The sequence below is a fragment of the Furipterus horrens genome, unplaced genomic scaffold, assembly GCF_987537825.1.
Source record: "Furipterus horrens unplaced genomic scaffold, mFurHor1.1.pri manual_scaffold_17, whole genome shotgun sequence".
Classification (NCBI taxonomy): domain Eukaryota; kingdom Metazoa; phylum Chordata; class Mammalia; order Chiroptera; family Furipteridae; genus Furipterus; species Furipterus horrens.
In genome coordinates this window covers 48,539,612-48,555,193 of record NW_028327187.1, presented here as the reverse complement: position 1 = coordinate 48,555,193, position 15,582 = coordinate 48,539,612, and the positions used below count along the sequence as shown (strand labels likewise).

General features: G+C 38.0%; 1 protein-coding gene across 1 annotated transcript in view; it reads left to right on the top strand.

Annotated features, from left to right (window-relative positions):
- Positions 1 to 15,582, top strand: part of PAK3 (p21 (RAC1) activated kinase 3) — a 163,046-nt gene that overhangs the window by 29,166 nt on the left and 118,298 nt on the right. The window contains exons 3-4 of the mRNA XM_090265283.1: positions 3,634 to 3,787; positions 7,230 to 7,267. Of these exons, the coding sequence (XP_090121409.1) occupies positions 3,634 to 3,787; positions 7,230 to 7,267 (192 nt within the window). The remainder of the gene's footprint in view (positions 1 to 3,633; positions 3,788 to 7,229; positions 7,268 to 15,582) is intronic.

The following is a 15,582-nucleotide window of genomic DNA, read 5'->3' as shown; positions in this document are numbered from 1 at the left end:
AGTGAATTGTCATCATCTTGCTGACTGCAGTCAGCCATTTTAACTTTTCTACCAAGGAGAACCCAAAGAACCAACCAAAGATGAATGGGGTAGGATATGTGATGGGCAAACTTTCCAATTGCAAAATTCATTTTGTGCAGCTGAACCAAACAAAACAAAAACATGTCTCTTCCTTCCCAAAACCAAATTTGAAATAATGCAGTTGTGTTGAATGCAACATGTGTTAGAAATCCATTTGAAGATATAGATATGACACAGGCTACATCTGGAAATCTGATCCACTTTATTGTCACCTTGATGATCTTTTACAATGACCTGTCTATACATTATTTTTAAAGATGCCAAATTCTGACGTTTTTACCGTCTTAACCTATTATTTACATTTACAAACTTAAAAAATACAAGATGGTAGTAAGCCTTACCTTAAGCTTTTAAAAAACATTTTATTGGTGGATTTAAAATTAGGCCCTAATTCCACAGTAATAGTAATCCATTGAGTGCATAGCTAATTTAATTATTGCAGTTGTTTAGGTTGAATTTTGAAAAATTTGTTGAACTTTCTAGTCCAGTTGTCTTACAAGGGCTTGTTATTTTGAATATTTGGACACTAATTCAATGTGTTGCTTGACGATCACCTTATGACTATTTGGCTCCTATAACCTTGTACACCTGTTCATACACTTGGACCCTGAGATGAAAATTAAGTTGGGAGGTGAGATTTTTGGTGTTAAACTATTAGAATTCCTTACTCTTTATATTGCCATTTTTATCCCAAATACTTCAGAACACCCCCTTCCAGACCTCTAGACCTGTGACAGTCGCTTCAAGTCAATCAGAGGGAAAAATGGTATGAGTGATATAAATGATCATTTATTATGACAAGATAGATGCTTGGCCTGATGAACAATGCTGCCATTCTCCTGGGCTACACTGGACAATACCCAGCTTGATGTACATCTAGTTGTTATTGTATACATGCCCAGGCATTGATACCTGCTCCTGCTTCTGATGCTCTCACTTCTAGGTCTCCATTAGCTATCTTAACTTTTGGGATTTATACCTCAATTTGGAGTAATGGGAAGGTTTTCTGATTATGTGCTTTTCTGGCATACATTCAAATTTGAGTGTCAGTTTTTATTGATTAACTGGTTTACTTTAACTTAAAAAAGAAAATAGAAATTATGTCAGAAATGTAGTCATTTGGTAAGTACAGTTGTCTAGAGGATCTTCTGCAATTGGCAGCATTTTTCCCCTGCTGTCTAATGATCACAAGACTATCACAAAAGTTTAGAAGTGCCATGAGAATGTATACTATCTGCAACTATTCTAATGATTGTGGTAATAACCATGCTAGTGATGTCTGCTCTAGTGGTTATGTGCAATGCATACCTGGTTTTGTAACACATAATAACTCCTTTGGCCATTATAGTATTAACCAAATGCTATTAAATGCACTTAGAAACAGAATGGGGATCATGCATGGGCTCCTGCGTTCAAATTTTTGGCTTGAGGCTTTAGCATCAAATTGCTTAATGAATGCATGTAAAAGTGTTTTTTCACTGTGCTTGGAGTAACCTCAATGACAGGAATCAAAGTCCTATATCCCAGATTAAACCATTTGGGTCAAAGCATGTTTCTATAGTATTGGAGATATCTTTACTAGATAAAGTTGTTACCTTACATCTGATCTTATTTTGTGGGAAGTGGGAATTCAGAACTATAAAATTAAAATGGAAATCATTCATATATGGTTTAAAATGAAATGGTTTCTCTTACCCTGGTATAAATAATGTCTAAGAAATTTAGAGTTTGGCTATGTAGGAAATCCTCCATCTAGTTTTCTATAAGCCAGTCATGACTTTAGCTACAAAGTACAAAAGAATCACATCAGTTAAAACAAATTTTAAATTTAGCATTGCCATATAACTATCTTAGCCACATGGACACTTCCAATATGAAACTGAAAATAGTTAACCTAGAATTGGGAACTGAAATTTGTAAGATCATCACATGGCCATTGGCTACCTGTGATTGATCTCCAGTTAGAAAACGACTTACAAATTATTGTCGAAGCTGTTCATAATACCATCCTTCTTCCCTCCAAATTCATGTTTCTGCTTTTAGTAATTTTTCCAGTCATTTAATGGTAATTTTTATTATTGCATAATTATGGAGGAAGCATCTGGCCAAAAGTGGAATTATGCATCCCAACTTTGGAACATTGTTGTTTTCTCTGTTTTTTTTTTTTTAACCTGTTGCCCTATAGCCTGCCCTGCCCCTGATTTAGTTAATACCTCCCTATTTTCGTAACCTCCCCACTTTAGATGGGATTACCCCCCATTCAGACCCATTGGTTTCATCTCCTTCCACCTTCTAAGTTGTCCCACATTCTGTTTTAACTTTCTTTTTTTCTTTATTTACGTCCATTACAGCCAGATCTCTATGGCTCACAGATGTGCCCAGGGAAGCTCCCAGAGGTGCGTCACAGGCCCAAAAGAAGCTTGCATCAAAGTGCTTCTTTGAGATGTCATAGCACTGCAGCAGCAGGTTCATGTGTGTGCAGTAGAGTTGTTGCTTGGCTTATCTCACTTTTTTGTTCTCATTCCCAAACTCTGGAGGCCCACGTCACACATTGTTTTGCCGAGACTTCACAGGACAAAGCCACCTAAATTATGTCTAGATGCACTTCAGTAATAGTGTGTCTGTTTTTTGCTCCAAGTTGCTCTTGGAGGTTAGATGATTATGAAATGGGGACATCTGTAGGCTGAATAAGTAGGAAAGAATACTGAATGCTCAATGCAAAACTAACCTCTGTATGTAATTTTCACAATTCTCCTTGGTTAGATTTCCAGATACTCCTTCCTCTCTGCTCTAAATGCTTCAGATTATGGCAAATTCTTACAAGGCTTTGGCATAGTTGTCACAGTCCCCAGGTTCTTCTATGTGGCCAGTGAATGAAGTGGGGAGGAGGGGATGGAGGGAGGAGACTAGAAAGCTGCAGGGGAAATGCCCAGAGCAGCATTAATGTTACTGTTTAGCATCTCAGTGGTATTGCTCCTCCATAATTCTATCTTTGTCTCCTCTCAATCACCCTTTCTATTAAAGCTCTAGACTCCAAAAATTACATTTTATAATCACAACATATGAATTGACCAAGGGTGAGACTTTTCTTTCATTCTAAAATATATTCTAATTACAACATGCCCAGAAACAGCTTACATTATTTCATTCAAATAAAATCTATTGATCTGCACTATGCTGTGCACAAATTGAGAGAAGTCTTGCTATGTCTGCCCTGAGTCACCAGAAAAAAATAAGCTAAGCCGTAAACGTCATTTCATGGATGAGCAGAGTTAATATGGAGGTTATTTTCGTGCGCTTTTTTTTTTATATCACAGTCATACTCCCAACCACCCTTTTTAAGTTGGATCCTAGTTTTACCTATGTGTTTTATTTAGAAAAGAGAATGATTGCATTATTAAGTTACTAACTTTAAATCTAGATTGTAACTTCAGTTTCCTAAGTGTAATCCTACAGGTAGCATGGGCTTCTTGGTGAAGAACTTTACTGGACCAGTAAAATGTAGTTGCTGAATGTTCTAATCTGCCATTCTTTGCCTTTGGTTGTCCACAGGGAATTCCTGAGCAATGGGCACGATTACTCCAAACCTCCAACATAACAAAACTGGAACAGAAGAAGAACCCACAAGCTGTTCTAGATGTTCTAAAATTTTATGATTCCAAAGAAACAGTCAACAACCAGAAATACATGAGCTTTACATCAGGAGGTAAGAGTAAATCTAGGGTATCAAAAAGTGAAAAAATAATTCCAGTCTCAGAGCAGGATTAGAACAGAACACCTGTAGGGTATTTGAAGTCAGTTCTACTTCCTTCTCTGAATAGCTTCAACAGAAGTAAACCAAAACATGAGCTGGAAATTGAAGTTGATGTTAGGAGATTTACAGTGCTTAGATAATTTTAGAACTGAAATAAGGAAATTGTTAAGTGAAGCAGTAATTGTCAGTTTGAGTCAGCAATCACAATTGTTGTTTATTCTCTTCACTGGCATGAATACACTCAGATACTTAGGATCAGGCCTTGTGATGTGTTTATGAAGTAAGAAGTATATGGATCAGACCATGGTCTCTTGAAATTTATTTTATTCTTTGGAACCATTGAATTGGACCATGATAACACTGCACAAATTTTGTAGCTGGCAAGTTATTCTGATCAGACCTCAAAATCAGACTTCAAAAAAGAAATGACTTCTTTCACTTCTAAGAGAGTGAAAGGCCATGTATCTCCCAAATTTTTACTTTACTTACTAGCTTGTAGACCGGGCCTTTATTTGAAGTTTGCTGTTCAAATTTGCACTATAAGCAACTGAAATACATATACAAAACAATACTTTAGTATTTCAAGAAAGATTATCTGGGTTGCCTCTCTAGAACAATTTCTCAAACTTTTTTTTTAAATCCTCACTGAAGCATATATATTTATTGATTCCAGAGAGAGAGAGGAATGGAGAGAGGAGGGGGAGGGAGAAGGGGAGGGAGAGGGAGAAGATGAGGGAGAGGGAGAGGGGGAGAGGGAGAGAAAGAGAGAGAGAGAGAGAGAGAGAGAGAGAGAGAGAGAGAGAGAGAGAGAGAGAGAGAGAGAGAGAGAGATATCAGTGTGAGAGAAACATCAATCGGTTACCTTCCATATACACCTGACCAGAGATAGGACAGAACCCACAACCGAGGCATGTGCCCTGACCAGGAATCTAACCTATGATCTTTTGGTTTATGGGACAACAATAAAACCAGCTGAGCCAACACTGACCAGGGCTAGAACAATTTCCTATTTAACAGCTAAAGAAGAAACAGAATACTATCATTAGTGCCCCAGCTATAAAGAACCCATATCTTTTGGCATTGGTTTTAGTTTAGGGCAAGCTTTATCTCTTCAAGAATGGTGCAAGAATACACTTGAAAGGAGAGGTTTTTTATTTGACCATATTAAATATCAAAGCCCAAATTTAAAGGTGTATGGCAATTTACATGCTAAATGGAACTCTTTTTTAAAAGATTTTAAAATTATTTTACTTACTTTTAGAGATAGGGGAAGGGAAGAAGAAAGAGAGTAAGAGAAACATCAACGCACATGAGAGATACATTGGTGGGTTGCCTCTCGCACACCCCCACCGCCAACTGAGGGACCTGCCCCACAACCCAGGCATGTGCCCTGACTGGGAATTGAATGGGCAACCTTTTGGTTAGCAGGCTGCTGCTCAATTCACTGAGTCTTACCAGCCAGTGCTAAATTGGACTCTTTTAAATGAGATTAACTTCTGTTATCCAATAGCAAAAACTTAAAAGAAAAAAAGCCATCAGGGAGAGCTTTTAATGATATTTAGTCTATCACATGGAATAAAATATTTAAGAGATCTTGGTGACATGTCAATAAATGCTTAATGTGAGAAAATCTACAGCTATGCTCCAAGTAAAATGTGGAACCACAGGCAATGAGAACCAAAAATGCATTAAAGAAATTATTTCAGTGTATTCATTGATACTTTTCAGATTATCAGAATTTGTCATTATTCCAAGTTACCACTGTTTTTTAATGCTTTTTTGTTTTGAATTTTCTCAACTTACAAGGAAAAAAAATCTCAAATAGTATGTTGAACCAACAATATCTGAGTTATCGCACTACTCCGAGTTGAGTGGAATGCCTCTATATGATTTCTGGATGCTCTAATGCTGTAACTGATAATAGGGTGACATGGAGAAGAGGAGTAGGGTAGAGTAAGGGTAGGTAGAAGGGAGGAAGGGAAAGGAGGCAGAGATGGGGAGAGAAAGTAGAGGACAAATTCTAGATATAGATGTACAGCAGTCCCCCCTTATCTGTGGTTTTGGTTTTTGTTGTTTTAGTTATCCATGATCAATCAACCATGGTCTAAAAATATTAAATGGAAAATTTCAGAAATAAATAACTCATAAGTTTTAAATTGTGTGCTGTTCTGAATAATGAACTGAAATCTCGTGTGATCCTCTTCCATCCTGCCTGGGACATGAATCATCCTTTGTTCAGCATATCCATACTCCCCACCTGTTAGTTATTTAGTAGCCATCCAGGTTATCAGGTCGGCTGTTGTGGTATCCCAGTGTTCATATTCAGGTAACTGCTATTTTACTTAATAATGGCCCCAAAGTGCAAGAGTAGTGATGCTGGCAATTTGAATGTGCCAAAGAAAAGCGATACAGTGCTTCCTTTAAGTGAAAAGGTGAAAGTTCTTGACTTAAAAAGAAAAGAAAATATTATATGTAGAAGTTGCTAAGATCTACGGTGAGAACAAATCTTCTATTCATAATTGTGAAGAAATCCATGTTGCTGTCAGAACTCAAACTGCAAAAGTTACAGGCAATATGTGATAGGTGCTTAGTTAAAATGGAAAAGGCGTTAAATTTGTGGGTAGAAGACAAACAGAAAACCTAGATTCCATACATTTTCACTTATGGTCCTCCATAGGTTCTTGGAACTGCAGCCAAAAAACATATAATAAAACTAATTTTACCATAGACAAGAGTTAAGTTTCTACAGCATCTCATCAACATTATAAGGAAGCAATGTTGACTGAAACAATGTTATTTAAGGACCTGCTGTGTGTGCATGCGTGTGTGTGCACACGCGCGCACGTGCATATGGTTTGGTATTATCTCAGGTTTCAGGCCTGAATATATCCCCCACATGGGGGAGGACTAGTCTATAGAATCATTCCAATCCAGGAGTAGGTAATGTTAACATTTCTCCATATATATGAGATTCACTGAAGGCCTTCATTTAAAGCAATGGTTCTCAACCTTCCTAATGCCACGGCACTTTAATACAGTTCCTCATGTTGTGGTGACCCCCAACCATAACTAAAGCATAGTGATTAATCACAAAAACAATATGTAATTATATATGTGTTTCCCAATGGTCTTAGGCAACCCCTGTGAAAGGGTCGTTCGATCCCCAAAGGTTGAGAATCGCTGATTTAAAGTCTATAAATGACATGGTGATAATATGTTGAGGATGTAAGGATATGAACTATATTAATAAAAACTATGCCATTTGCTATCATATATACTTAATACTGAATTGGATAAGTTTAATCTGCCAACTACATGTGGTTTTTTTTAAGTACGGTCTTTAAAAAAATAGTCTTTATGAAACAAAGGTGATAGCTTTATCTTCACTTTTCAGATAAAAGTGCACATGGATACATTGCTGCCCATCCTTCGGTAAGTGAAAAATTGAAAACCATTTTGTTGTTATCAGTGTTTATGATAGTCCAACAGAATACAATTGTGCAGATCTAGTTTTTAGATATAGAAGCTTTTAAAAATAATTTTTAAATTATAATTTAGATACATACTATATGATTCTACTTACATGAGTTACCTAGAGTAGTCAAAATCAGACAGAAAGTAGTTGCTGGGAAAGGCAGAAGTGGGGAGTTATTCAATGGGTACAGAATTTTAGTGTTGCAAGATGAAAAGACATCTGAAGTGGGTTGCACAACAATGTGAATACATTTAACACTATTGAACTATACACTTAAATGTAGTTAAGATGCTAAATTTTATATTTAGTATGTTTTACCACAATTAAAAATAAAACTTAAAAAGGAATTAAGGTCCTGATCATATAGGTGTTTAGTCTTATTTCTCCTTTTACAAGCTGAGCAACTTTGGGAAAATTGCTCCGATCCTCTGAGCCTTTCTTTCCTCAGCTTTAACTGGGTATAACGTGTAAATACCGAATGTGACAATGCACATAATATACTACTTAGTACATTACCTAGCACATGCTATATGTTTATTAACTGTAAGCTATTATTACTATTATTTTCAGATGGCAACAAAAGGAAAGACTTACTCTCTCCATACATAAAGCTCGTGTGATGCAATGGTACTTATGCCATGCTCAGATTACACAAAAGAGAACAGGATATAGCCCTCATATTTTCACTGGTCGTTTCTCCTTCTCCTTTTTCTTTGCCATGACAGCTTACTGGGCCACACTGAAAGCAGCATGTGAAGGGAAGTAATAGGAAAGTGGGAAAGACAAAAATGCCAACATTCCCTCACCAACACATACCTTATGTCCCTTGATTTAATCAATATCATTATTGTGTAATACTGACTGGGTATCCTGGCAAATACATAGTTATTTTTTATGTAGGTCAGTTATTTTAAATACCAATCTGCTAGGATGATCTGTGTGTTGATTTTTATTTTGTAAAGAGTTTATGTCTCCTAAGATATTGGCCTTTTCTGAGCATGCTTCTATTGGTTTTTGACAAATTAAAACTAATCTATATAATGAACAAAATATTCTATGGAATCAGAAAACTATGATTACCTCACTGTCTGGAGATAAACCCACCAGATAGTCACTTATTAAACATATTATTCAAATGCTTCTTTAAATTACTAGGAAATTTGGAGCATATGAACATAAACAAGCTCAATACAATATGGATCATATTATATACCATAAAATATGTTCATTTGCTGTGAGAATTCAGAGAAAAGAGATTACTTTTAGCTAGGGAAGTTAAAGGAAGCAGGCTCTTCTCCAAAGGGCTTAAGCTGAGTGCCTGGTATAAAATAGTGCTTTGTACATATTTATTCAAGGTTGAGTTAGACAATGGTTTGTATAAAATGGGACATTTTAGCTAGATCTTGAGGGTCAGATGGAATTTGAATCTGTGAAGGTGGAGAAGGGCATTCTAAGCAAAAGGAAAAGCATGAAAAAGGACATGGTAGTGAGGAGAGCAAGGAGAGAAAGGGGTGTAGATCTGAATGAAGACTGAGATGCAAGAAAACGAATCATAGAAATTAAGCCTTGAAAGTAAAGTTGTAGCCAAATCATAGGGGCTCTTTAATGGTGTTCTAAGGAATATGGCTTTTTTCAGTGTATAGTGAAAAGCTCTGGAAATTTTTTAGAACAGGAGTGTTAGGTGATTAAAGCTTATGCTTTGAGAAGAGTAGTCCGACAGAAAATGGCCAGAGTAAATTCACAAAAGGGGAGACTGGATTAGAAAGGAGTCCAGTTGGGGGAGCACTGCAAACCTCCAGGCCAGAAGTAGTGAAGCCCTAAGTGAAATAGTGGCAGTAGGAATGGAGATTAAATTCAAATTCCCGAGATGTTTAGGTTATTGATTGGGCATTGGAGAAAAGGTTGAGGTCAAAGATGATTACAGGCTTAGAATGATATATGGTTGGCCAGAAAGATACAGAAGTCATCTTTCAGGAGTTGCAAATTTCTGTGAGAAGATTCTGAGTATCCTCTTGGATGGTTTGAGTTTAAAGGGCTGGTAGGACTTCCAGGTGGAGATAATTGATTACACTGCTTGTCTAAGCTTGGATTTTTATTGATTTAATGAACTTGATTAGATCCTTAAGTTCAGGTTGAAACATTTCAGTGGGACTCAATTAATTAAGAATAAAGAGTCGCACCTTGTGTTCTTCATATGGTTCTAAGGGAAGACTTCACTTCCCACTACAGTATTCCCTCACTTATCATGGGTATTATGTTCTAGACCGCCCCCCGCAAAGTAGGAACCTTACATTTATTCTACACTCTTAAACCTACGTAACTTCAACAACACACGTATACAGTACTGCAAAATCCTGTGATATAACAAAAATCCGCGATAAATAATTAAATATAATATTTTTTAAAATCCCATAATACAGTGAGGCTGCGACAAGTGAGTCGCGATATAGAGGGACTACTTTATTATTATTATTATTATTATTATTATTATTCATTAGAAAACTTCCAGTGGTCCTCGCTCTCCTACAGGATCTGATTTAATGTAATTGACAACCTCTTATAGACATAGCCTGAAGTGATCACAAGTTTTGGCATCCTCTGGTAGCCTGTGTGGGAATTAACATAGAAGCAATGTTGTATTCACAAATATTTTTAAATACTGGCTATCTAATTAATATTGAATTCAGCAATACCTCCCATAGTTACACAGCATCTGTTTTACTGCTCACTCATGGTCGTCATCGTCAGCAGCCGTCCGTCTCGAGAGACAATGGTGTAGCTTCTTAAGAGTCTATCTGCACCGCCGAGAATGGTTGTGCAGTCCGACTTGGGAGTGACACGGTATCTGTCTCCTCCCGTGTTGAATCGACATCTTGCGATGACGCTGGAGTGTCCTCTCCAGTGGAGCTGAAGCTACAGAGCCTGGGCAGGGTGATATGGAGGGTCTGCTGTTGCCCAAGCAGCAGACCCCCCCCTCTCTTCGCAGCTGAAGGGTCCAAGGGAAAGACGGAGTCAATACAGCTTGGTTTCAGGTGCGCCGCAGGAGTTGCCGGTGTTGACTACAACATCAAACCGCCTTAGGGACTCCGGCTCCGGATTTTCTGTCGGGGTTTACTCCCTTAGCCTTTCCCCTGAAGAGGTATGCCGCAAGGCAGCGGAGGTTTTTTGGAGTCAGAGTTTTCCTTCTCTGATGTGCCCTGACTGGAAGATCGAACCAGCGACACTTAGCTCGCAGGCCGACGCTCAATCCACTGAGCCAAACCAGCCAGGGGTACACTCATGGTAGCTTCTTTGATATTAGTGTATTAAATGCTAAATACTGTGCTGGACCTACTTTTCAATTTGAGGCTTTTTAAAAATTTTATATTTTTTATTGCACTATTGAAAGTGAAGTAATGCATTTAGAATCTTGGGCTAGTATTCCAAGTGGAAGGTAACAGTAAATATATGAATATGCCATAATTTGTGCCTAGAGAATCTGGATGTACAGTTGACAGATAATGCTTTTGATTTTCAGTACCAGTTAACTTTGTCCATCTAGATTAGCGGTTCTCTTACTTTACTGTGAATCAGAATTGCCTGGGAGTCTCTGAAAATGCAAAATCCAAGATTCTACTTGCAGAGTAGATCTTAAATGGAACATTGATATCTGAATTTTAAACAAGCACCAAAAGTGCCCCCTCAGACAACACTTTGCATTATCTAAAAGTCTCCAAGTTCTTACTTCTAATTCCTTTGATCTGTAAAAATTGAAAATAAATAAACATAAATAAAAATAAAAATAGCTCAAAGAAAGGAGAGTTTTCTGAGATAGTTCCTCTACTGGTGTGCTCTCTAGAGCAGGGTTTATAACTTGGAGTCCATGGATGGGCTTCAGAAAACCTATGAACCTTTGAAATTATATGCGAGAGCATATATATCTTTGTATTTTGGGGAGGAAAAGGGAATAAACCAAAGCCTTCAGGATTCTGAGACTCCAGGACCCAACTCAGGTTAAGAACTACTTCCCCTGTCCCAGTGTATGGCATAAGAGTGTCACTAATAACTAATTTCAAAAAGACAAAAAAAACTCTTTATTTGTTTCTCATCTATCTTTACTTTTATAAGTTTAGACATAATTATTCCAAGCTTCGAAGGAAAAGTGTAGCAACATTATACTTTTGACCCCAAAGCAGCCCACCAGAAAAACATGTTAATCAACCTGTTTATTAAAATTACAGCAGTAAGGAAGAGCCCTACCTTGAGAGTCGTAGCTGTGTCTTAGAAAGGTGGTGTCAAGGGAGAATATGTACAGGGGTTTAGCGCATGGCTGTATGATTTTGAAGCAGTTCTTGCAAGGTAAGGAAAGGGTCAGGATTGGCAAGTAGAGTGAAATTAGGTGCTTGAAAAGAGCTTGAAGGCTGTTATTCTTTTTTTTTTCTTTTTACCATCACCCAAACACATGCTTACTGATTTTAGAAAGAGGGGAGGGGAGAGAGAGAGAGAGAGAAATGTCAATGTAAAAGGGAAACATCAATCAGTTGCCTTTTGTACATGCCCCCCTGACTGGGAACTGAACCAGCAACCCAGGCATGTGCCCTGACTGGGAATTGAACCAGCAACATTTCAGTTTATGAATGACCCTCCAATGAGAGGTACAGCAGCCAAGGGCCTAGCTGCTGTCCTTTTTCTTTGTTCTGTTTTTTTTTTTTTAATATATTTTATTGATTATGTTGTTACAATAGTTCCAATTTTTTTTCCTTTGCTCCCCTCTGCCCAGTACCCTCCTTCCCTCCAGCAATCCCACCCCCTTTAGTTCATGCCCATGGGTTGTGCATATAAGTTCTGTGGCTTCACCATTTTCTATATTATTCTTAACATCCCCCTGTCTATTTTGTACCAACTGATTATGCTTCTTAGTCCCTACATCATTTCCCCATTTCTCTCCCTCCCTCTTCCAAGCTGATGACGTTCCAAATGATCCCAATACCTATGATTCTGTTCCCATTCTGGTTGGCTTAGTAGGATTTTGTTTTTATTTTTTAGATTTAGTTGTTGATAGTTGTGAGTTTGTTGTCATTTTCGTGTTCATAGTTTTGATCTTCTTTTTCTTAAATAAGTCCCTTTGACATTTCATACAATAATGACTTGGTGATGATGAACTCCTTTAGATTTATCTTGTCTGGGAAGCACTTCATCTGCCTTTTCATTCCAAATGATAGCTTTGCTGGATAGAGTAATCGTGGTTGTAGGTTGCTTTTCATCACATTGAATACTGCTTGCCAGTCCCTTCCTGCCTGCAAAGTGACCTCTTCAAAATCAGCTGATAGTCCCATAGGCACCCCCCTGTAGGCAACTCTCCACCTCTCTCTTGCTCCCCCCAGGACTCTGTCTTTATCTTTCACCTTTGGCATCTCAGTCATGATACATCTTGGTGTGGTCCCCTCTGGGTCCAGCTTGCCTGGGACCCTCTGTGCTTCCTGGACCTGTATGTCCATCCCCTTCACCCCCTTCACAAAATTTTGGAAGTTTTCCTCATTTTTTTCAATTCTTGCTTCTTCATTCTGCCCTGGTTGACTGCTTTTTTCTTCCTTATGTTCTAAATCATTGATTTGAACTCCAGTTTCCATCCCTTCACCATTGGTTTTGTGTGGATCTTTCTTCATTTCACTTAGCACAGTCTTCACTTCTTCTCTTATGCGTTTGCCGTATTCAATCATATCTGTCGAGCCTGTGAGCATCTTTATCACCAGTGTTTAGAATTCTGTGTCTATTAGGTTGTCTATCTCCTCATCTGTGAGGTTGCCTATCTCCTCATTGCTTAGTTCTCCTACTGGAACCTTGATCCATTTCACCTTTTGGGCCATACTTCTCTGTCTCCTCATTCTGACAGGCTCCTGTGTTTGTTTGCCTCCGTGTCCCAGGTAGAGCCGTCGCTCCTGTTACATTATAAGGGGCAGAGCCTTAGGGATTCATCAGTAAAGGGTGACCTTTTTCACCACATTGTGGCGCTCTATGTGGGGGAGGGGTCTGAGAGGGAACAATGCCATCTGCCCAGCACTCGCCCCTTTTTCAGGCATTCTCCCACTTCCGCACCTGACTGGCGCCTGTCTAGCTACTGCCCTGGCCATTGTTCCCAGCGTGGGTGGGTCTGCGTATGTTCTAGGACCGTGAGGGCCCTTTAAACAAGCAGACTCTGCTGAGACTGGAAGTTTTTGCCTCCACCCCAACCCCCCTAGTCTGCACAGTCAGAAGCAATGAGGCTTGATTTTCCCCGGTTCTGGGACAGTGAGCTGCGAGGTCCGGTGAGGAGCCAGGAATGCTTCCCAGGTGTCCCTCCTGACTTTTTAAAATGTGTGACTACGATTTCTGCTGGCGTGCTGCTGCTGCTGCTGCTACTGCCACTACTGCTGGCAGCACACCGCGTCCTCTGCACCCCGGCTCCACCCCTCCTATCTGTCTGGATGAGTATTTCTTCTTTATATCTTTGTTTGTTGGACTTCCATGCAGTTTGATTTTCTGAAACTTCTGGTTGTTTCTAGTTTTGAGGTAGTTGTATTCCTTCTTAGTTGTGGAGGGAGATGCAGTGTGTTTTTCTACGCCTCCATCTTGACTGGAAGTCGAGCTATTGTTCTTAATAAGTAAAGTTCTTCAGTTGGTTTAGTCTTATCTTCTAAGACCAAATATTTCTTAAAGTAAAAAGCTAAGTTATTTTTGTTCTCAGTATTGTTTAACATATAAACAGGAAAATATGCTCTGTTTTGATATTATTTAATGTAGGGAAAAAGTGTGTCCAGTCCCATTATTATTTATACAGAGATAGAAAAGTATGCCAGGTCTCTATATTATTTAACTGGAGCAGGCAATCATGTTAATTCCAGTTCTCAGTACCAAGAACTGGTGTTCTAGGTGTATTACCTATTATTTAATACTCCCTGGTCCAACCATCATCCAAAACATCATGTCTGACGAAGGCCCCACATTCTTTACAACCAAACAACCAACACGGAAGCACAGTATTTGCTCCCAGATGCATAATAATATGTCTTCCTTCACCCCACATGAAATGAGAATAGTGAGGATAGTATCAACGTTAAGAAATAATCAGTGAAATTTTACAGAAGGATTTTTCTCTGGTAAAATAGTAAGAATTGAGATGTGCAAAGTTGCTGCATGGCCAGTAGGCACTGATTGGTCTTTGTACCAGTTTAAGGGTTGTACCAAGATACCTAGAACTTGGTCCATTATATTTTCCACCAGGGCCATTCTTAGATCTTTTAGGCTGTATATACACTCTCACTTATGGAAAGCACATGATGCACTGTATCAAATATTTTAAAGTCCTCTATATCCCACTTTATATTTTGTTGTAAACTTTTGAAAGTGACTTTTAGAACAATAACATAAATATTTTTACTACAAGTAACATTTGACTTACGGTTATGTATAATTTATTGGAAATCACTATGCATACCGAAGAATTTTTACTAAATAAGGCAATCTAACTTATAATTTGTGTTTTAATGTAATGAAATCCCTATAAATACTAAAGTTAAATGGCTAGTTAAAATATAGTTATATTTAGTAGACATTTAATTGGACATTAATTTAGATTTTATAGTTTTCTTGTGATATTTTGGAATTAATGATTTATTTCTCACTTAAAACATTTCAAGGACCATAATATAGCTTATTATCTGTAGGCATGGTTCAATTTGCCTAATAAAGAAAATTGCTTTGTTTGTCATATAAAAAATATTCAGTTTATATGCAGGTTCTGCCCCTCTGCCAAGGAACAGTAATTAGGTGCATTCTTGAACCCAATTGGCATAAGATAGAATTTTCTGGAACAAAATAATAACAAAGCAGATACCAATACCCAAAAGTGATTTCTCCCTGTGCCCACTGAGATGCCCTGAAGAGTTAGCTTTTCACAAGAAGAAGCTGATTTTTTAAAATATGGAAACTTAATGTAATTAACATATGTTGCTATACACATAGATACTATAAAATATAATAGCTTAGCTGTGTTGGCTAACTTAAGAATAAATATAGGTTCAGAAATGATCTCATAGATACAGAAAACAGACTGGTGATTGCCAGAAGGGAGAGGGGTTTGGGGACTGGGTGAAAAAGATGAAAGGATTGAAATACAGGTTGGTGGTTACAGAACAGTCATGGGGATGTAAAGTACAGCATAGGAAATATATTCAATAATATTGTACTAACTATGGTGCCAGGTGGGAACTGGAAATATCTTGGGTGACATTTGGTAAAGTATGATTGTCTAATC